Raw genomic sequence first — 22,053 nt, 5'->3', positions numbered from 1 at the left:
TCATCCCTTCTACTGCGCATGCGCAGCTCTTGGGACTGCTGCTGTGGTCCCGACGGTGGCTCCGGCAGGGAGTGATCCCGGAGGGACCAAAGAGACGAGGCCGGAGGCTAGAGCGGCGGCGGCGGGAGAGCATGGAGGCTCAGGCGTCGGCAACGCGAACCCGTCCCGCCGGAGGTGGCGCCCCCTGCCCTCCCGGGGGAGGCGGGGCCGTGAGGGAGGGGCCGGGGCTGGGGGGGGAGCCCCCAGGAGGAGGGGGCAGTGATTGGGGGGAGCTCCTAGGAGGAGGGGGGGCAGTGGCTGGGGGGAACCCCTAGGAGGAGAGGGAGCAATGGCTGGGGGGAGTCCCGGGCTAAGAGGGGGCAGTGGTTGGGGGGAGCTCCTAGGAGGAGGGGGGGCAGTGGCTGGGGGGAACCCCTAGGAGGAGAGGGAGCAATGGCTGGGGGGAGTCCCGGGCTAAGAGGGGGCAGTGGTTGGGGGGAGCTCCTAGGAGGAGGGGGGGCAGTGGCTGGGGGGAACCCCTAGGAGGAGGGGGAGCAATGGCTGGGGGGAGTCCCAGGCTAAGAGGGGGCAGTGGTTGGGGGGAGCTCCTAGGAGGAGGGGGGGCAGTGGCTGTGGGGAATCCCAGAAGGAGAGGGGCCAGTGGCTGGGGGGAGCCCCTAGGAGGAGGGGGGGCGGTGGTTGTGGGGAGCCCCAGCTGCACTGGAGGGGCTAGTCGGTTGAGGTGGAGTTTTGCTCCAGAGTGAAAGAGAAAGGTGGTTTGAAAAGGAGACCCGTGGTCTGGAAGTGACCAGTGGTCTGAGGGGGAGACCTTTAGGGCAGGAGAGGGCTGCTTGAGAGGGAGACTGGTGTTCTGGAGGGAGAGCTTCCCTTCTCAGTGAGAGGCACCAGGGATTTGGGGGGAGACCCTTGGTCTGGAAGGGGTCAGTGGTTTGAGGGGTAACCCTCTCTTTGAAAAGAGCCCCTTGGGTTGTTTTCCCCTCCTCTTTGTCCCCGCTGTGGCTGCAGGGCTTCCTCAGAAGAACAAGGCTGGGCAGACCCCGGGGCCCAAGCAGGGCAGCCGAATGGCCAAGCTCTTTGGCTTTGAGTGGTCCAATGTGTCCAGCTGGCAGAGGCTGGTGACCCTCCTAAATCGACCAACTGACCCTGCAAGCCTTGGAGTCTTCCGGTTCCTTTTTGGTGAGTCCAGATGGGGGTGGAAAGGAGGGGAGCATGGCCTTGACCCTCCCCCTATCAACACCGTGGAATGGAGAGATTCCAGGGCATGTGGGGGCCTTGGTGGCTCTGTGTCCAGTGTGCCCTAGTTTGGTGACTGAGAGAACTCTGACCCCAAGGAAAGCAAACAGTAGGAGTATTGGGGAGGCTCACTCTCTGAGCTAGAATATTAAGTAACTGTGTGGATGGCAGCCTAGCTGAGATTCTGCCCTCCATTTTCTGGACCTCACGCCGAACAACCTACCCAGAGGAGACAGGAAAGATTCCCATCACGCTTGGTAGATTTTTTATTATTTTATTCTACACTTAACAAATACCAAATAAAAGGACCTTTTTCATATACATAATAGAACAGAAAAAGAACATCGTATGTGAGACTCCAAATCTCTTATTATATACAGCTTTTTTCTTTTAAAATACACAATAAATTCATCATATAACTCTGAAAGCTGTTCTGCTTGTCTGTGATTTTTTCTGGCCTTCTCTCTGTTCTCTTTTGTGCATTTAAAAAAGTGCTTCAGTGACCCTTGCTCTCCTCCTTTCCCCTTCCCCTTGCCCCTTTCCCTTCTTATCCCCTTCCCCTTCCTCTTCCGTCCCTCCTCTCTTCCTCTCTCTTCTATCCTTCTCTTCCCTTTCCTTCTCTTCCTTTTTTTTCTTTTTTGGCAACTCTAACCCTAGCTCCCTAAGCCTCCTCCTTCCTTCCATCTCCCCCACTGAAAAAATCAAAACCTTGTAACAAATATGTGTACTCAAGCAAAATAAATCCCCGCATTTGTGATATCCAAAAGTGTATGTCTTCTGCATCTTGAGTCCATTCTCTGTCATTCTGGGAGTAGATGATGTGCTTCTTCAAGTCTGTCCATTGGAATCAAAGTTGGTCGTTGGCTTGATCGGAGGGCTTGGGTCTTTCAGAGCTGGTTTTCTTTGTTGTGCTGTTATTGTATAACCGAGGCAGCCTGGGTCTGCTCCCTTCGCTCTGCATCAGTTCAGACCAGTCTTCCCAGCTTCTTCCATCGTTTTTGTCGGTTCTTCTTTTTGGCGAGGCTTACAGCTAGTAAGTGTCAAGTGTCTGAGGGCAGATTTGAACTCAGGTCCTCCTGACTCCAGGGCTGGTTCTCTATTCACTGAGTCACCAGCTGCCCCATTTGTGTTGTTTCTTAAAAGCACAATGCTATTCCATTATTTTCACATACCATCCTTTATTCAGACCAGGAAGGTTTTCCAAATGCATCAAGCCATGACTGGTTCCTTCTTGTAGAATAGCTTGTCCGCACCCCTGTGCCCCCAGCCTGGGGCTAACCTTGGGCGTCCAGGTGGTGCAGTGAGTGGAGTGCAGGGTCAACAGTGAGAAAGGCCTGCGTTTAGATCTGGCTTCAGACACAGGCTGGCTGTGTGACTGTGGGCAAGTCACTTAAGCTCTGTTTGCCACAGTTTCCTCAGTTGTAAAAACAACCTTCCTCTGAGGTTGTTGTATGGATCAAATGAGGTAACTATAAAGCCTTTGGTACGTTGTTCAGTCATGTCTGACTCTTCCTGACCCCATTTGGGGTTTTCTTGGCAGAGATACCGGAGTGGGGTTTGCCATTTCCTTCTCCAGCTCATTTTACAGATGAGGAAACTGAGGCAAAGAGGATTAAGTGACTTGCCCAGGGTCATCAGCTAGTTAAGTGTCTGAGGCTGGACTTGAACTCAGGTCTTCCTGATTCCAGGCCTGTCACTTTATCCACCATACTACCTAGCTGCCCCTAGCCCATAGTAGGTGCTATATAAATGTCAGCAATTATTATTGACCCTACTGAACACCCCCTTTCTAGGGCTGCTAATGGTAGTGGACATTCCCCAGGAGCGCGGCCTCAGCTTCTTGGACCACAAGTACCTGGACGGGCTTGAGGTGTGCCGCTTCCCCTTGATAGATACTCTGCATCCGCTGCCCCTCGACTGGATGTACCTCATCTACACCATCATGTTTCTGGGTGAGGAGAACTGTGGGATGAGGAACAACAATAGATGATGTGGGTAGAGCTAGGTCCTGGCAGTGTGCCGGGCAGTGGCCGGGCCTCTGGGGCCCTTACCTCTGGCACTGCCAGGCCTCGGGGTTGATGCTGGTAGCGGCTGAGCTGTGACCTTCTGACACCTGACATCCCCTCCACACCTTAATGCCAGGGGCACTGGGCATGACGCTGGGGCTGTGGTATCGCCTGAGTTGCCTGTTGTTCCTGCTGCCCTACTGGTATGTGTTTCTGCTGGACAAGACCACATGGAACAACCATTCCTACCTATACGGACTGTTGGCTTTCCAGCTGACCTTCATGGATGCCAACCGCTACTGGTATGAAGTGGTCTGGGGGTGGCGGGTGGGGGGAGGGCTAGCACAAGCAGCCTAGCCATCTGAAGCACATTTCAAATTTTGCTTTGCAAAACGGACTTGAAAATTCAAGCTGCCGTTTAAATGGCTTCTGAAGACCATCCCTGCAAATGGAGAGAGACACTCCATTCCCTCCCAGTTGCCCTCTGGGCTCTACAGGGACGTCGATCACTGTTGGGAGCCCTTCTGAAGAGCAGACTGAGAGTAGACGTGATTGCTCTCTTCAGATATTTGAAAGGTTGTTCTAGAGCAAAGAAGTGACAGATTTCAGCTCATCATAAGAGAACTTCTCCCTACAGCTATTCAGCGATAGAATGAGGTCTTTTGAGAGATAGTGAGCTCCCTGTCCCTGGAAGTCTTAGAGAAGAGGCCAGGTGACTGTCTGAGAGGTTGATTTATTGGGTGGGACCAGGTGTAAGATTTTATGATAAAGGGCTTTGCATACTAAGTTCACAAGGATAGAGAAAACAGGGAAATGGGGGCATCCTTGGAATAAGCACTGTAGAGAGAGAATTAGTTCTTAGATGTAGAGGTGGACAGAACATGGTATCCCCTAACCTTTCTTGGTTTCCTTCTCTGAGCACAGGTCCTTGGATGGCTTAAGAAATCCCTCTAAGAGGAACGCCCACGTCCCACTTTGGAACTACACAGTTCTTCGTGGACAGGTGCATAGGGCTCATTGGGGTTAACACGGCTGTTGCTGCTTCCTCCCACTACCAGCCGGTTTCATCACCTTCTGTGGGCCAAATGCAAAGGTTCCATCCTGGGCCCTCTTTGCTTGTCCCTCCTTCCCCTCCCCCCTTCCTCTCCCCTCTCTTCTCCCCCTCCTCTCCCCTTCTCTCCCCTCCTTCCCCTTCCCTTCCCATGCCCTCCCCTTCCCTCCCCCCATCTCATCTTCTCTCCTCTCCCTTCCCTCCCTTTTGCCTCTCTGTCTGTTTCTCTCTAGCCTCATCTCTCCCATGGGTTTAACTGTCATTTCTAGGCAGATGACTCCCAGATCTCTCCATCCAGCCCCATCTCCCCTGAGCTTCAGTCTTGCGTCACCAACTGCCTTTTGGGCATTTCAGACTGGATGTTTCAGAGACATCTTAAACTCCATAAAACTGAGTCCAAAACTGAACACTTTCTCTTTCCCCCAAGCCCTTCCCTCTTCCAAAGTTCCCCCTGTTCCTTTCGAAGGCTTCACTGTCCTTCTGGCTTCCCAGGTTCATGACCTCTGCATTATCTGAGGCTCCCTGCTTTCCCTCAGCCCCCACTTCCCATCAAGCCTTGCTCCTTCCACCTTCTCAGCACCTCTTCCATCTGGCCTCTTCTCTCCTAACCCCTTCTACTCAGTCCTTAAAACCTTCACTAGGATCACTGCTCCAGCCTCCTAACTGGTCTCCCTGCCTCCAGTATCTCCCCACTCCAGCCACGGCTTGCTGCCTAAGGAAGGATGTGACTATGCAGCTTGGTCCCATCCTGGGACTTCCTGAGGCTCCTGGGATGAAAGCTCGGTTTAGCTTTGAAAGCCCTACGGGCTCTGGCCCCAGTGCCCCTTCTGAGCCTCACTGGATTTTCCTCTCTTCTCACACTCTTTAGTGCAGCCACACCGGCTTCTCTCTGGTCCTCAGGCTTCATCTCCAGCCTCCATGCTTTTGTACTGTCTGCCCTACGTGACTGGAACCCACTCTCCTCTTGTCTCTGCTTCGTAGACTCTCTCTCCCTTTAAGTCCCAGCTTCCATCTCATTGTCTGGTCTCCTCACCTGCCAAGCTACCCCCGTGAATGCATACCTAAATATAAGCATGTATATGGAGGCAGATTTGTGTGTGTATGGGACAGAAATTCAGCATGTATATTTGTATTTCTTTGCTCCTATGCTCAGATAAGTAAACACACAACCAGAGGGTAAGCTCCTAACAAGCAGGGCTTTTCTCATTCTCTGGGCTTGTGTTTCCAGCGTCTGTCATAGGCCTGGCACACAGTAGGTGCTTAATAAATGCTGATTGATTGATCGGTACCAAGACCAAAGCAGAGAGCAGTCCCACCCCTCAAGGAGCTACATTTCGTTGGAATGTATCTACAGAGATAAGTCTGTTAACAGTGTACAGAGTCGTTTCCAGGGATCCTCTTCCTGTCAGAGAGGGCCCTTGAGTTTAGTCTGGAGGCAGAGGCGAAGAGGGAGAGCATTGGGTGTAGGGGGCACAGGTGTGGGATGGAAGGTACTTTACAGGGGGCGGCAGGCAGGCAGGTTGGACTGGCCTGCGGAATGAGAAGGAATGGACAGTAAGTCTGGAAGCATTGGACCCTGATTGTGAAGGGCTGGAAGGGCGAAGCAGAGCAGTCTGAGTTCTGTCGGAGGCAGTGGGGAGCCCACATGTGATTGGACATGTGTGCTTTAGCTCTGTTTGGCAGCTCTGTGCAAGATGAACTGGAGAGAGGACACCAGAGACAAGGAGACCAGCTAAGGGACTTTCTTTTCTCCCTGTACAGGAGGGTAGATCAAATAGAGGTGGGTTAGCCTTCCTTTCTATGGAGAAGAGATAGTTTTGTGTATCTAGAAGGAAGAGCAGGTAGTCCTCTCCCAGACAGTGAACTGTGAACCCAGAGTCAGGGTCCTCATTTGTTCTTTGGTCTTGGCTTTTGCATATGCAGATATTCATTGTGTATTTCATTGCGGGAGTGAAAAAGCTTGATGCAGACTGGATTGGAGGCTATTCCATGGGCAACCTGTCCCGGCACTGGCTCTTCGACCCTTTCAAGTGAGTGGGGAGCTGGGTAGAGGGGGTCACGGCCATGGAGGATGACTTTTTCAAGCATTTTGGCTTCAGTCAGGGATGATTGCTATTCTCCTTGGTGGCTTCTGTTTTCCTCTGTCTCCTCTTTCTCCTCTTTGTGACACTGAAATCACTCTAGGGTAAGAATAGCAATCTCTGCTCCTGAGGGTGACCGGTAGGGCCCACCACATGTGGCAGTGGCCACTACTGGCAGACCTGAGACACAGGGAGGAGGGAAGGAAATTCAAAAAAAGCAAGGAAGAGATGAGGAAGAGAATGAAGGGAGAGAGGGAGGTAGAGACAAAGGAGGGAGGGGAGGAGAGAGAGAAAGAAGAAAAAGAGGGAGAAAAGGGAAGGAGAGGGAAAGAGAGAGGGAGAAGATGGAGGGGAAGAGAGAGAAGGGAAGAGAAAGAAGAAAGGGGGAGAGAGAAGGAGGAAAAGAAGGGAGGGAGAGGAGGAGAGAGAAGAGGGAGAGGGAAGAAAAGAAGGGAGGGAGGGAAGGAGAGAGGGGAAGAGAGCAGAAGGTGAAGGAGAAGGGGAGAGAGGGAGAAATGGAGAACAAGAGGAAGTCTCAAACAATGGCCTCCTGTCCTCGGGTTGCTCAGCCCTCCACAGCCATGTGGGTGAACCCCATCAGCTCTCTCTGAGCTTCTTGTCTTTAGAGACTGTAAAGCAGAGCCAGGGGTTCATCCGCATTTTTCTCGTGCATTTTTGTTTCTGACTCCATTGTTTTCCAAACTCCTTTTTCTCATTGCCCCGTTCTGTGTCTTTTCAGTGTCTTAGCCCATCATTTACCTTTCCTAGGCCCTTGTCTCTTCCCTCCCAGCCTCTGGAACACCCTTGATTCTGTTCATCAGACTCTGCTCTGATTTTGCCATCCCATGGTGCCAGCTGGTGGCACCTCACAGAGTTCTGGGATTCCTGTTGTATTGCAGAATGAGAGGAGCCTGTAAAGTAGGCCCTGAGGCGGTCTCAGTGGGCAGGCAGGCTTCTTTACCAGTTCCTCTGCCCATCTCTGGGATCTTAATAACTTGACATTTTTCCTCAGAAGGTAGAAGGCAGAGCCCCTTGTGCACTCAGTGGCCTGGAGCCTGCCCTCTGTGTTGACAGGCTGGTGCTCTCCGAGGGAATGACCAGCCTGCTCGTGGTGCACTGGTGTGGGCTGCTCTTAGACCTCTTGGCTGGCTTCCTGCTCTTCTTTGATGCTTCGAGAGCCATTGGTCTTCTGTTTGTCTCCTACTTCCATTGTATGAATTCTCAGCTCTTCAGCATTGGTTAGTGCTTGGGATCTGAAGGAGACTAGGAGCCATGGGGATGGACACAGTGACACTGAGGCATCATTTGGGGATGGAAGGGCTGTGCTGGGGGCAGGGACCTTTCTAGGCGGCAGGTATGGAAAGGGATTGAACTGGGCATGGGGAACTGAAGGCCTCCAGGTGGGCTCTGGGCTGGTTCTGAGCTGCGTCCAGGTCCAGAGCTTTGTGGGGAGGGGAGAGAGGCATCAGACAGAACTCCTTTCTTTACTCTGCTAGGCATGTTCCCCTTCGTCATGTTAGCCAGCAGCCCCCTCTTCTGCTCCCCTGACTGGCCTCGGAGATTGGTTTCTTGCTCTCCTCGGTGGCTCCAAGGCCTGCTGCCAAGCACAGCCGATGCCCAGCCCAGTTTGTCTTGTGTGTATAAGAGAGGCCGAGCCAAAGGCAGCCCCCAGGCCCGCTTGCGGCATCGGCTGGGAGCTGTCTTCACGGTGCTCTATCTGCTGGAGCAGCTCTTCCTGCCCTACTCCCACTTTATTACCCAGGTACGGCATAGGTGGGCCCTGGCAGGTGAGACTGGGGAAATAGGAATCACGGGCTGGCAGCTCATCCTTGCTCAGACAAGGTCGTGTGTGCTGAGGGAGTCTGGGCTCTTTGGCAGGCCGGGAGCTATTCACGCCACACGTCTCCCACTGCAGGAGTAACTTCCCTGCAATCCCTTCACAGGGTTATAACAACTGGACCAATGGGCTCTACGGCTACTCCTGGGACATGATGGTGCACTCTCGCTCCCACCAGCATGTCAAGATTACCTATCGAGACGGCCGCACTGGGGAATTAGGCTACCTTAATCCTGGGGTAAGAGACAGTCCCTGCATCCTAAGAGTCTTCCCTTTGAACTTCCTGGTCTGGCCTCTCAGCACCACCCCACCGCATGAAGGGAAAAGTATTTGAAATCTGAAGTTAAGACTACACAGGAGTAGGGTGTGGGGATGGTAGGAGGGGCGGGGGTGGAGCATGGAGAGGTGGCTGGAAAGCAGATCACTAGAAGGACCTACCTGTGGGGTTAGTGAGCCAGTAATGGGTTGTGGACACAAAAGAAAGGCTAGTGCGATACAGGTTTCATTCACACACATCTGGTGTCCAGATTATTTGCAGGGAAACAATCATCCCAGTGTACTCTGTGCTCATATGTTCACTCCTACCTAGAGTGATGGAAAACTGAACCGCCATCTTGTAGGAAGGACTTTGATCACTTGGAACATGTCCAGAGGAGGGGACCAGAAGGAGGAGGGAACATAAAATCAGGGAATGGGATGATCAGCTGTGAGGGAACTGGGGAGGTTTAGCTTGTAAAAGATAAGATTTAGGTGGGGTACAACCACTGTTTTCAACTCTTTTAAGGCCTTTCCCTAGAAGAATGGATCAGGCTTAATCTTGTCTCTGAAGGGCAGAAGTAGAACACAGAGATAGAAATTATGGGACGGTAGATTTTGGCTCAGAATATGAGACATCCCTAATAAACAGATTTGTCCAGAAATGACAGGGCTACTTTGAGCGACAGTGAGTTCTCATCAGAATTGTCCAAGCAGATGGTAAATGATGAACCTGCACGTCTGGGCATCTTAAAGAGGGAATTCCAGTTAGAGGACCCCACAGATCCTTTCTCTTCAGCTTTAACATCCCATCCCATGAAGTGATGGCCCTTCGGCCGAGTGGTTCTTATCGCTCCTTCCTCTTCATGCAGTATCGCTCTTCTCCTCGATGCCAGATTAATGTGGGGGCTGGGGGCAGGTGTTTACACAGAGTCGCCGATGGAAGGACCATGCGGACATGCTGAAACAATACGCTATGTGCCTGAATCGCCTGCTGCCCAACTACAATGTGTCCGAACCCCAGATCTACTTCGATGTCTGGGTCTCCATCAATGACCGCTTCCAGCAGAGGTGTGTATGACAGCTCCCAGCAAGCAGATATAGGGGGATGGGAGGAAAAGGCCAGGATTTGGTGGGCTCACCTTTGTCATCACAGTGTCACCTGCAGGGGGCACTGTGACCTAAGGAGAAGCTGAGCATCCCCAAAGGGCTGACCCCTGGCCAGGTGGCCCTTGACCTCCCTCCCCACCTGAGCCATGTAGGGCAAGGAGGCAAGGCTTCTCTGTGGGAGGGAGGTTTTCAGAGGCTTCTGGAACATAACACTTCCTGCCCAAAGGCTTTTTGACCCTCGAGTGGACATCGTGCAGGCTTCTTGGTCACCCTTCCGTCCAACACCCTGGCTGCTGCCCTTGTTGCTGGATTTATCTCCCTGGAGGGAGAAGTTTCAGGAGATTGAGAGCAACCTGGACAACCACACTGAGGTGGTCTTCATTGCTGACTTTCCTGGTATGAAAAAGGCAGGGGTGGAGAGGGGGGAGGTTTATGCTGCTCTTGTGTGGGAGAAAAGCACGGTGGGTGGAGAAGATGGGCAGGCCAGGGGGCAGAGGTGACCAGGTATGGGGTGGGCGTGATCAACTCTGCCTCTGACAGGGTTGCACCTGGAGAATTTTGTGAGTGAAGACTTGGGCAATACTAGCATCCAGGTCCTGCGGGGGGAAGTGGCAGTAGAGCTGGTGGCAGAGCAGAGGAATCTCTCCCTTAAGGAAGGGGACAGAGTCCAGGTAGGTCTTATGAGACAAAGGGCTGGAGGAAGCTTGGACCAACGGGAAAAACGTGTGTGGCAGTGTTCTTGAGTGTGGAGCTAACCACGCTGTGGCAGAGAACTCTTGGAGGTGTGATGGGGGGCCAGAGCAAGAGCCATGGGTGGTCTCCAAGCAGAAGCCCTGCCCTTCTCAGGCTCGTTTGGAGTAGGGAGCAGAAATCAGCGAGGCGGAGAGGGCTGGGGGAGGATGGACACGGCTCCCACTGCTCCCTGTTCCTCCTTGGCAGTTGCCGGCTGGTGAGTATCACAAGGTCTACACAATGTCACCGGGTCCTTCTTGTTACATGTACATCTATGTCAACACCACGGAGCTGGCGTTAGAGCGAGACCTGGCTCGGTTACAGGAACTCAAGGAGAAAGTGGAGAATGGGACTGGTGAGTAATTAGACCCCTGAGATGGAAGGCTGCCAGGAGTCTTTCTCCACCAGGGATTAGCTCATGGGTGCCCCCTTCAGGTATAAAACTGCCGTTGATTTCCGGCGGTCTAGGGTCTGCAGCAGTGGGGATCCCTTGGCATGTTTAGAAAGGGTTTACTGTTTAAGCACACAGAATATTGGGCAAGCTCTCTGAGGAGGTCAAGCAGGGGCTGTTTTTATTTTTTTGTACCACATCTAGGCACTTGATAACAAGTAATAGCATTTATAGTGTGCCAGGCACTGTGCTGGACCCTTTACAGATATGGTCTCATTTGGCCCTGACAACCACCCTGGGAGGAAGATGCTATTATCTTCATTTTACATTTGAGGACATTGAGTCAGAGCGGTGACTCTGCCAGGGTCACCCAGCCAGGATGTGAACTGAAGTCCTTCTTCAATATCTGGCTGTTAAGGGACTGATTTTGTTTCCAGCTGCTGGAAGATAAATTTGGAGGGGGCAGCTGTCCAGTCCACACCAGTGATTTTGTTTCCTGTTCCCTGGACAGAATCGGGACCACTGCCTCCAGAGCTGCGCTCCTTGCTGGAGGGGGAAGTGAAGGGTGGACCCGAGTTAACTCCTCTGGTCCAGACCTTCTTGCGTAGACAGCAGCGTCTCCAAGAAATCCAGAGGCGCCGCAGTTCCCCCTTCTATGAAAGGCTATCCCGCTTCCTGCTGCGAAAGCTCTACATCTTCCGCCGAAGGTCGGTGCCACCCCCACCATCCCACCTTGCCCCCAGTTTCTGCCCTCTCATCTTGGTATTCTTCCTTTAGTTGAGTAGTCGTGGGATGATTCTCCCATGGAAGGGGAGATCCCGAGTCTAGTGGTCTTCCTTCTTCCCTTCAGTTTGAGGAAGGATTGTGGGATCAGAACATTTAACGTGGCAAGTGGGTCATCTCCTCACACTCTTAAACATTATTCATGGCCTGCTCCAAGGCCTACTGAGCCTCCTGAAGTGTGCAGTACAAGCTCCCCCACTCAGCTGGACTTGAGTGCTAGAGCCCTGAGAGGATTCCTGTCTAATTTGGACGTGTCTTGTGTGGTTGTGGATGCCATGGGCTACTCACTCCCTAGGCTTTCACGGACATAGTGATGCACTCAACCCTCTCTTTCTCTTCTCAGCTTCCTGATGACTTGTATCTCTCTTCGCAATCTCTTCCTGGGTCGCCCCTCCTTGGAACAGCTGGCCCAGGAGGTGACCTATGCAAACCTGCGGCCCTTCGAGTCACCTGCAGAATCGACCCCTCCAGTGTCTGATGCTTCGGATGCTAATGCTGATCCCACTGAGTCAAGCTACATACCCATACGCTCGGAGCTCTGAGCTGTCAAGGTCCTCAGAGAACAATCATGTACTCGAGAGAAATTTGTATAGGGTCATTTTTCTAAGTCATTTTTAAAAAAAATCCTCTTGCCCATGCCTCCTTGTAATTAGATAGCATGGACGTTAACACCGACAGGTCCAGGCATCCATTGTGTCAGAACTCATCTGCCGTCCCTTCTCAGTGGAGGGTTCCAGCATTTTGTTGAAGAACCAAATGCATCAGTTGCTGTAGGTAGCGTTTTTCTCCCATTTCATTAGGATAGGTTCAGAAAGCAGCAGGGTTAAGACAGCTCCATTGGCAGTTGGAGCCAGTCTACTCACTCAACTCACTGATCTCATCTAGTATTTTCCCAAGGATTCCTGGCTGGCTCTAGATAGGCCTCACCCTATGTGATCACTGACATCAGTGGCCAAAGCCTGTCTTCTCTAATGCCTGGTAGAAAAGCCTTATCCCAATTACAGGAAGTAACTTTCCAATTTTAGGGTTTACCCTGCAGGCTGATATTCTTCCCCATACCAGCGGGATGATCAGGAGAAATGGGAGGTTTTATCCTAGATCAGCACCACACTTTAATTGGGCAAGTGAGGATAAGGAGCTGTATCATAAAGGTCCCTATACCACAGTCTTAGCTATAAACTGATTTGGCTTAATTGTAGATCACCTAGATCCCCCATACCTGCTGTCTTTGGCCATGGAAGTTGTCATGGAAGCATTTTAGCTAATTTTTAAGTGAACAGGCATTTATAAGCACCTCTATCTCCCTGCCAGTGCATCTGTTGCACAGTGGGGACATAAAGCCAAAAACCCCTTCCTGGCCTTCAGGAAATTTAGGTTCTGTCCTGAGGAAATGTATAGAATGGACAAAGAAAAGCAGAGCAGGCATCAAGCCTCCCTTCTTTGCTCAGCTTTCTGGGGCTCTTGCTGCACAGCATTTTGGGATTCACTACAGACAAGCCCAGCAGGAGCCTTGCCTTCCTCTTGAGACACCTGAATTGTTTCATTGAGCATGTAGGAAAGGGACCAGCAGTGAATATTGCTAGAAAGTAGTTAAAATGCACTTGGGAGAACTGGAAATCAAGTTGTGCTTCCAAGTAATCTGAATCACTGTGGCGCCATATGGCCTTTATGTGTGGACTGGATGGGGCCCTGACAGCTATAGCCTACAGACAGCTAGGAGGTGCAGTGGATAGAGCTGGGCTTGGAGTCAGGAAGTCGTTTGAAGCCAGCTTAAAGACTTGCTGCCAGTGTCCCCAACTGAAAAATGGGAACAATACCTGCATCGTGGAGTTGTGAGGACCAGATATTTTGTATAGCACGTAACAAGCATAGAGCCTGGTACATAGTAGGTACTATATAAATTTGGATATTTCCTCTATCACTTTCCCCAGGAACGTAGTGCCCTCTGTCCACTTTCCTCTGAAACATCCCTGCCCATCAGGAACATGAAAGGTAAAGTCCTTTGGAAGAGCCTGGCCTTTCTTACCCTCAAAAAAAAGTTGACCTGTAGTCTAAAATGAATGCTTTCCCTAGTGTGACCAGGCAGGTCCAAGGTAAAATTTAGGGATAGAGCCGTCTCTTTGCCCTTGTCCACTTCAGTTAGGAAAAATAAAATGGTAGAGGGGGTCACATCAAGGCATAAAACCTGGTCTACCAGAGGGAGTGGTGGGGTGGGGCAGGGCAAAAGCTCTGCCAGAGCCTCAACAGCCAGTCCTAAGGAGTAACAATTGCAGCTCATATCTTTGACAGTTTTGCTGCTACAGGCCTTTTCTGTCCCTCCCTCTAGCACCTGGGTGTACCCAAGGGGCCTTTTCCCTCTAGGGGCCACTTTCTGCTTCTGTTGGTCCTTGAAAAGAGCTGGAAGAAAATGAAGGCTCGTAGGTAGCTTTCTGAGACATTTACTGCTAACCATTTGCCAGGGAGTTGCTTTCCACATCACTGGGGGCTCTACTATTTAAAGAAATACCTCCCAGTTTTCACAGACTCCTGTGAAACCCTCACTAGTATTATCTGATGGTCCAACAGTTCAGAATGACCTAGCCATCCCTTACCTTCCTGTTCTAAGGCAAGGGAAGACAGAATCTCATAGTAATTTTGCCTGTACTCATCTAACATGCCTTACTTGGAGCAACAGGTGCGAAAGCATGGGCACATCTATAGTTTCCAATGGGCAGTAGAACAAGAACATTCACCAACTAGCCACTGTTTGATACCACAGATCACATGCTTACCAGGTTTTTCCTTTTTCATGCCTCTTGTCCAATGAACTATTACAACATACACTTAACCCTAGCATCTCTTCCTATATGGAAGAAGCAAAGACGATATGGCTTTTTAGGCTACGTGGAACCATTCCACATGGACAAAACCCACCATGTTCAGATCTTAAGTACCTTAACCTGGTATGCTAGATGAAATTTTATTTGCCAAGTGCTGGATGGTTTAAGTTCCCAACACTATTTTAAAGATTTAAATTTCCTTCTGGTGTTGAGATTAGCACACATGGCTCAGTTTTCCGGCTGACTTATTTATCAATTCTAGTCTTAAGGCCTAATCAGATTTCATTAAGTTGTGGCCGCTGAGTCATTCCACCTTGGATAGGGGAGAGAATAGCTAGAGTGCTGCCACACCCTGCCCTTGCCTTTGTCTTCCCCTACCACTGGCACTGATCAAATGCAAAATCCTCTTAACCTTTACCTTTGGTCAATAGTATCCTGAGAGGGCTTTTTGGCCAATTTCCTCTTTATATAGCCTTGCAATGAGGATGTGTCCATCTACCAAGGCTTCTTACCTGACTAGATAAACCTAGGTATCTAGATAACTCACTTAATAAGCATAGGAACCAGCCACCCCCTTCCTTCCCTAGGGTTTGCTGTAGTATAGTCATGTGGTTTGTATGCTTGTAGGTAAAAGAAGAAACACTACTGAGCAGGGCAGTTTGGTGATGTCAGGTGTAGTGGACCAAATTGCATCTAGGCATCAAAGAATGCCCCATCTTCTCAGTAGTGAATGGACACAGTGGTAAGGTAGAACCTAGCATTTTATTTAGATCTTCATTAAACTGTTGGAATTGAGAACCAGACATACGTAATAAACCTCCAAAAAATAGATCCTGAAAGGCACTTTCTGCTTAGGGCAGCAGCCATGGACTAGGCATGTAAACAAGCTGGCTTCTCTGTACCACACCAGCCAAGTCAGCTTCCTCCATGGCTGGCTGCTCCAGCTCTGCCCTCCCTTCTGTTAACACCAGCCAGACCCCCTTGTAGGTGTAACCCAAGGTTCTTCTGTAGGACACCTTGGCCTACCTGGGAATGCTGGAAACATGTCAAAGGAATCATGGTGTCAAGGATTTTTTTTTTTAAAAGCTGCCCTCTGAGGTGATAGCTTCTCTGTACTCACGCCACACCCCAGAATACAATAAATAAGCAATTAGAAAATGTTCAAGTATGAAGGGATTTCCTTCTCCTCCCCGCCAAAAGCATTGCTCTCTGAAGGAAGCTGGTTTCTCTGTATCTACACCAGCTGCTCAGAAAGCTCATTGGACCTGGTTTTGAAAATAAAACAAAGTTAAAAACCCTGGGAGGAGTTCTTGTGCAGTGTGGAATACTCAGTCTTTCTTATAAAGAAAAAGTTAACCGGTACCAAAGTGTGCAACCTACAGACCCTCAGATACCGCCCTGTGACTTCTCTGTATGACATCACAAGGCTGCCAAGTGCCCGCTTAACTAGAGCTAGGAGTTGGTGAGGTTTGGCTAGTGCTGAAACCATGCATAGGATTGGTTTACTAAATAAAAACCTTATTACGTACGTCCTCCAAAAGACAGCCGAGTGGAGAAATTTTAAGATTTGGTGCCTTAAGAGATGGTCATTAAGAGCATAAGCACCAGAAGGTGGTTCAACTAGTAACTGCCTTTTTCATGAAGTCAGGCTAGAGCTCCAACTGGAACTTGCGTTTACATGCAAGATTGATCTGGTAGGGAACACTCCCTGACAAAAAGCTACATAATTAGAAGTGGGTCAGATTACAGGGAGGATGGGGTGGGGGGAAGGCTTCACATTCATAATAGAGCTCAAGACATTACAAAATCATGCTGACAGGGCGGTGGCATTGTTGGACAGAGGCTATAAATGGAACTACAAGTACTTGACGTGCACATTACAAGGACATTTTTCAGCATTTGATGGGAGAGTCAATGCAGTTAAGGTTTTGGGGGTGGGTGGAGGGACACAAAGGTTCAATCTTAAAGCATCATTTACTAGACAGTGCTGTCTGCTCATCTCTAGGCAGTTACACGGATCACCTATGCTCACTAAATCCATTATAACGGTGAGCAAAACACCAGGGACAGAATAGCAGAGCCCAACTTACAGTCCCCACAAAAACTAAAATCAGATCATTGGACAAGAGTGACTGCAACTGATCAAGAGCTGAAAGAGGACAGGAGAAGTTTAGGGAGAAGGGCCCTTTCCCTCAGAGCTTGAAGGCTTCTCTGTAACCTACGCCAACAAGTCTGGGGAAAAAAGCCTAACACTTTCAATATTTAAGCTTTCTGGGCACTTCCCATGGGAAGCTGTCCCTACCAAAGTGGCCATAGGCTGCAGTCCTCTGATAAATGGGCTTCTTCAGATCCAGATCCCTGGAATATACAAGTCCATAACTTAATATGTAGCATTCAATTAAATAAAAGCAAAATAATTAGTAAGACTCATTTTCAAGAGTTCTGGCAAATGAGAAGTTCAGTTCTCTGGGGAAAGCTAGGAAGAAAATGTAGGGAAGAAGGGTCACATCCCTGATGTCCAATCTCCTTGCACCTTGTTAAGGACAGGCACTTACTTTCCAGCTTTCAGATTAAAAGTAACTACAAATCTTGTTCCAGTCACTGGCTCAACAGATCTGAAAGCTTGTCACACCATCCTGAGAAACTTCAAGGGTCAAAGCTCATTGAGAATCCAATACTTACCACCCCCCTAAGGTACAGACAGGCACCATCCCAGCGCTCCACTTGGCTGGAAACATTAATGGTTTTCTGTTCTTAATTAAGCCTTGTTTCCCCCCAAAGGCTGAGGAAGGCAGCTACAAATGCACACAGCAACTCCAACTCAAATCCAGGATTTCTTGGGCTCAATTCAGCCAACCAGGTTCTGCACTGATTTTCACCGGTAACAATTTTGGAAAGTAAAAGAGGCAACCTCTAACCTTTAATAGTCTTTGAAACCTATTATGAATGATGACAACTTAGAAAAAGCTATCAGGATGGAAGGGCTGCTTGTGTTTTTTCTCATCTGTCTCCATACTTAGACCTTAGGTTTTTACAATTAAAAGTGTGAAAATCCCCCCTGACTTAATTCTAGCTAGTGACATGCATTACCATCTTTACCTGACAATGACCCCAGGGCGGAGGTCAAAGTTCTTCTTCACAATATCCAGGAGCTCTCTTTCACTCTTCTGAGAAGTGCCATAATGGAAAATGGAGATGGACAACGGATGGGAAACACCAATAGCATAAGAAACCTAGAAGCAACAACAAGCAAATAATCAATCATCAAAATTCTGGTTTGATCAATAACTGTCCTTCAAACTGCTCTACACACAGTGCCTGGTGAGCATGAATTTTTTAATCCCCATAACCACTTCATATATTAAGAGGCCTTGGAAAACCTACTTGCAGCTCCAAGAATACATACCTGAACAAGCACCCTGCGACACAGACCACCTTTAACCAGGGATTTTGCCACCCAACGGGCAGCATAAGCAGCTGAACGGTCCACCTTAGTATAATCTTTTCCTGAGAAAGCACCACCTCCATGAGCACCCCAACCACCATAGGTATCCACGATGATCTTCCGTCCAGTCAGACCAGCATCACCCTGTAAGTACAGCTTCTTTTAGATCCGTTGGTTGACAAAGAAAAATGTGAAGACCCAAAGACGCTTATTAACTGGTAAGAGAGAAGAACCCATACCGATGAAATCATATCACGTTGAAGAACACACAATTACCCGGCAAAATCCTAACAAGGTCTTACCTGAGGACCACCAATGACAAATCTGCCGCTGGGTTGCAGATGGTAAATTGTATCTTCATCCAAGTATTTTGCAGGTACAACAGCTTTGATCACCTTTTCCTTTAGAGCATCCCTCATCTCATCAACACATACATCTTCATCATGTTGAACAGATATCACAATTGTATGGACCCTTATAGGGAGAACAGCACCACGATCCTGCATATACTGTACAGTTACCTAAGAGATATGTAAGACAGACTTGAGGACATCAGAGAGCAAACATATTTCCCACTTGCCTCTACGCAGACCACTCTGCATACAGCACACAAATCACCTAAGACAACAACACTCTTTTTCTACTTAGTTAACGGTCGGCTACCTCTCCCTCTTTATATATCTGTAACATTAATTTTAATAATTTTGCTTTACATCATTGACTTCACACAGCACCCAGACCATTACTTACTTGAGTTTTGGAATCTGGGCGTAACCAAGGCAAAGTTCCATTGCGCCGCAATTCAGCAAGTTTAGCGTTGAGCTTGTGAGCTAACACAATAGTTAGGGGCATGCATTCTTCAGTTTCATCAGTAGCATAACCAAACATCAATCCCTGTGGAAGAGATATCATGAAATCTAAACTGCTCAAAAATTACACTGCATTTTAATGAAATTAAAAAAAAACCCATATAGGCAAAATACCTGGTCTCCTGCACCAATATCTTCTTCATTTCGATCTAGATGTACCCCCTGAGCAATGTCTGGTGACTGCTGCTCCAAGGCTACCAGAACATTGCAAGTCTTGTAATCAAACCCTGTAAGCAGTTAAATACATGTTTAAACTCAGTACAACAGTGGAAAAAAGGAAATCAGACAAGTGGTCCCCATGCTGTTGAGCCAGTCACTCAACATAAGAATGCATCATTACTACTTTTTTTCAAATGTATGCAGATGTTGTCGTGATTAATAAAATGCAAACTCATCTGACAGCACTATGTGTACATATAGAATAGGAACAACTATTTTAGAGGTTCGGGGGAGGATAAGCTCAGGGGTATTTGGGAGTAAATGCTATACTGTAAAAGACTGAAACAACAAAAAAACCCAACACATTTATAACATAAATAAAGTAAAAGCTAAAAGACATAGATCAAAGCTAACATCAAAGAATGGGACAAGGAATGGTTCTAGTGCTTCCACGATATCAACTTATAAAACCCACCTTTGGAGGAGTCATCATAGCCTACATGCTTAATTGTTTCTCTAACCACTTTCTGATAGTCAACAGCAGCTCTGGATGTGATTTCACCAGCAAGTAGTATCATTCCAGTCTTAGCAACTGTTTCTAATGTGAAAAAAAAAAATTTAAACATCAATCCCCAACAAACAAATTCACACCGCAATGTGTGCTTAGCAACTGACATTCCCAATCACTTACCACAAGCAACTTTGGCATCAGGGTCCTGCTGAAGGTGGGCATCGAGGACTGCATCACTAATCTGATCACAAATTTTATCTAGAAAAAATAATTCAGACTTTATTAAAAACCACAACTTATTACTTTTAATTTTCACAGGCCATTTAACATGAGAAAAACATAACCAATGAAAACTTGTCACTAGATCTATGGATCTACCAAAAAGTCATTTGCCTGAATTGAAAGTGATTCAGTACTCAAAATTTGAAAACCTGACACCATGATCTGAATATAGCTCTACCTCAAAAGAGTATAACCTATTTATACGCCTTTGACATGCCTTAAAAGGAATACTTTAGACCATTCAAAGGCCTTAATCCCCCAGCTACTTTCTTCTAGTTCACAGAATACTAAACCAAGTTCCTTAGAATAATCTTGATTATCGCAAAAGTCCAAAATGTGTTTCTTTGGGAGCATAGAGATGAGGTTATTTTTAAATTTCAGAAACAAAGTGACAGTATCTTCTAAACAGCACAACTAAAAAGGCACTGTTACTTAAGCTACAAAAATTTCAATAGTTATTTAGTATCAGTTCCTACTAGAGACAATAGCTCTTTTGTTTCCAGTTTAGCCTCATATTCAAGGAATGCTTTGAAAATATTTAAAAGATATTCCCCCCACCAACTTAGTTTTAAAAAATGAGCACTCTTCTCCCGGTAGCATGTGTTTAAGGTCTGTATCTGTGTTAAGACGTGATTCTCTAAAGGACTATTTCAATTTCATTAATTGAATTAAGCTTGTTTAGTGTGCTCTCTGCACTGCCACCCTTGCGGCAGCACCTGGGGTACAAGAGTCAGGTTCTCTCCCTTATCTAGCTGAGCCGCTCAACCTAAAAACCCAGGTCTGAATCACAACCCAGACCCGTTTCCCTAACGTGCAGTTTTTAAGGAAAGGATCGTGACAGTCATTTTGTACAGTTCGGGGCCCCCTCAAACACCAGGGCTGGGATCCTGGCGGGGGGAGGGGGGGCCGGCTCTCGTCCCAGCTCACATCACACCCGGGTGACAGGTGGAGGCGGCGCTGGCCGCACGCCGCCGCGTGGCCGTGCTTGGGGGTTCTACTAGGGCATCCTCCACGACCCCCGCACACAGGAGACACGTGTCGGGCCCCCCAACAAAAGGGCCCGGGAGCCCGGGCTGCGGTTCAGGCCGTCGGTCCGTCCACCCGTGCCGGGCTTTTGTTCCCCCGTCATGGCGTCCGGACAAAGCCCTGCCTCGGAGGGGCGCGGACCGGCCTGCCGGCCCGGGGCGTCTCCGCCGGACTCTCGGCTGCCGCAGGAAGGCGCCTCCCTCCCAGAAAGGGGCGCTCCCGCGGCGGGCTATATATAGAGCGGACCGCTGTCAGCCGCCGTCAGTCCGTCTGTCTGTCCCTCCTGCTCGGCACCCCCCCCCCCCAGCGGTGCCACACGCGGCGGGCACGTGGTTGCGGCTGCAATGCGGGGCGCGCGCCCCCGCGGAGTGGGCACGCGCCTCCGCCGCGGTCGGGCGGGGGCTCCCGCGCCGCGGTTTCCAGCTGGGCAGAGGCGGGAGTAGGTCGTTGGGTCTGGACAGCCCGCGTACCCGCAACACACCGGCCCCCCCCCCTTCGGGGTTTCTGGAATTTTCCGGATACCGGGGCGCGCGGCTGCGGCGGGGCGGGGCTGCGGGGGAGGGGCGCCGGCGAGGTGGGGGAGGGGCGGCCACGCGCTCGTACCGGCAGCCGCGGCGCTTCCCGCCAGAGCCGGGGGGAGCACCGGTACCGAGGGCCCCCCCAATGCTGACTGGACCCCGCCCGCTGGGCCCAGGCCCCGGGCCGGGCGCCCGACCCCTCGCGTCCCCTTCAACTCACCGGGGTGCCCTTCGCCCACAGACTCTGAAGTGAAGAGGAAGGTGCCTTCCTCGATGAAGGTCTCGTCGAAGCCGTTGAGTTGCCCGTTCATGGTTATGACAGGAAAAGAAGCGCCAGGCAATGGGAGAGAGAAGGAGGAGGGTGCGCGGAGGGCGGCGAGGAGGCGAGCGGGAGACCGAGCTAGCGCGAGGCTGGAGACAGGAACCAGAAGATCCTCACCGTGGCGCAGGCGGAACGAGGGACCGGGCGGTGCTCCGCCCTATTTATAGCCGCGCTGCGGCTCGCGCTCCTCCTCCGCCTCGCCCCCTTCCGCCGCGCGCCAATGCACCACCGGGAGGGGGGCGGGGGAGCGGGGCCGCGGACCGAACCATTCGGCGAAACGTGGGGGAAGGAGGAAAATTGGAACTATGCTCTTCCCCCCACCCTCCTCTTGGGACCTTTTCTCCCCCAAGGTAAGGTAAGCGAGGCATAGAAACTCGGCGGTGCGTCTCCGCTCCCAGAGTCTAGGAGGGGAGGCGACCACCGGCCTGCCCGCCGCCTCGTCTCCCCCCCATTCTGAGGAGTTGGACCGGGCCGCTGGCGGTTAGCGGAGCCCTCGCTCCTCGCGCCGCCGCGCGTCCTGTTACGTCACGCAGGAGGCTCCTCGGGCCGAGCGGTTTTTGTCGTAGTCGTCTGTCCTCCTTGGGGTCGTTTCAGTCCAAGCCTCCTCCTGCGAGCCCCCCGGC

At 50.2% G+C, this 22,053-nt stretch overlaps 2 protein-coding genes across 2 annotated transcripts; one reads left to right on the top strand and one right to left on the bottom strand.

Moving 5' to 3' along the window:
• The first annotated feature begins 7 nt into the window (after positions 1 to 7).
• On the top strand, positions 8 to 12,252 carry GGCX (gamma-glutamyl carboxylase). Its single transcript, XM_036750418.1, has 15 exons — positions 8 to 174; positions 1,006 to 1,176; positions 3,027 to 3,185; positions 3,376 to 3,541; positions 4,164 to 4,242; positions 6,214 to 6,320; positions 7,446 to 7,609; positions 7,868 to 8,133; positions 8,315 to 8,446; positions 9,383 to 9,534; positions 9,800 to 9,969; positions 10,114 to 10,244; positions 10,513 to 10,660; positions 11,208 to 11,403; positions 11,823 to 12,252. Exons 1-15 carry the CDS (start codon positions 132 to 134, stop codon positions 12,019 to 12,021), a joined length of 2,283 nt encoding a protein of 760 aa, XP_036606313.1. The 5' UTR covers positions 8 to 131; the 3' UTR covers positions 12,022 to 12,252.
• Positions 12,253 to 15,041: 2,789 nt separating this feature from the next.
• Positions 15,042 to 21,558, bottom strand: MAT2A (methionine adenosyltransferase 2A). Its single transcript, XM_036750419.1, has 9 exons — positions 21,329 to 21,558; positions 19,463 to 19,540; positions 19,247 to 19,369; positions 18,727 to 18,839; positions 18,494 to 18,637; positions 18,046 to 18,264; positions 17,705 to 17,887; positions 17,398 to 17,531; positions 15,042 to 16,656 (listed from the first exon to the last, which is right to left on the bottom strand). The coding sequence occupies exons 1-9, from the start codon at positions 21,417 to 21,419 to the stop codon at positions 16,554 to 16,556; spliced, it is 1,188 nt and encodes a 395-aa protein (XP_036606314.1). The 5' UTR covers positions 21,420 to 21,558; the 3' UTR covers positions 15,042 to 16,553.
• Between the last annotated feature and the right edge of the window lie 495 nt (positions 21,559 to 22,053).

Source organism: Trichosurus vulpecula, chromosome 3, assembly GCF_011100635.1.
Source record: "Trichosurus vulpecula isolate mTriVul1 chromosome 3, mTriVul1.pri, whole genome shotgun sequence".
NCBI classification, from domain to species: domain Eukaryota; kingdom Metazoa; phylum Chordata; class Mammalia; order Diprotodontia; family Phalangeridae; genus Trichosurus; species Trichosurus vulpecula.
Note: the sequence above shows the minus strand (reverse complement) of the source record. Positions and strands in the feature narration are given on the sequence as shown.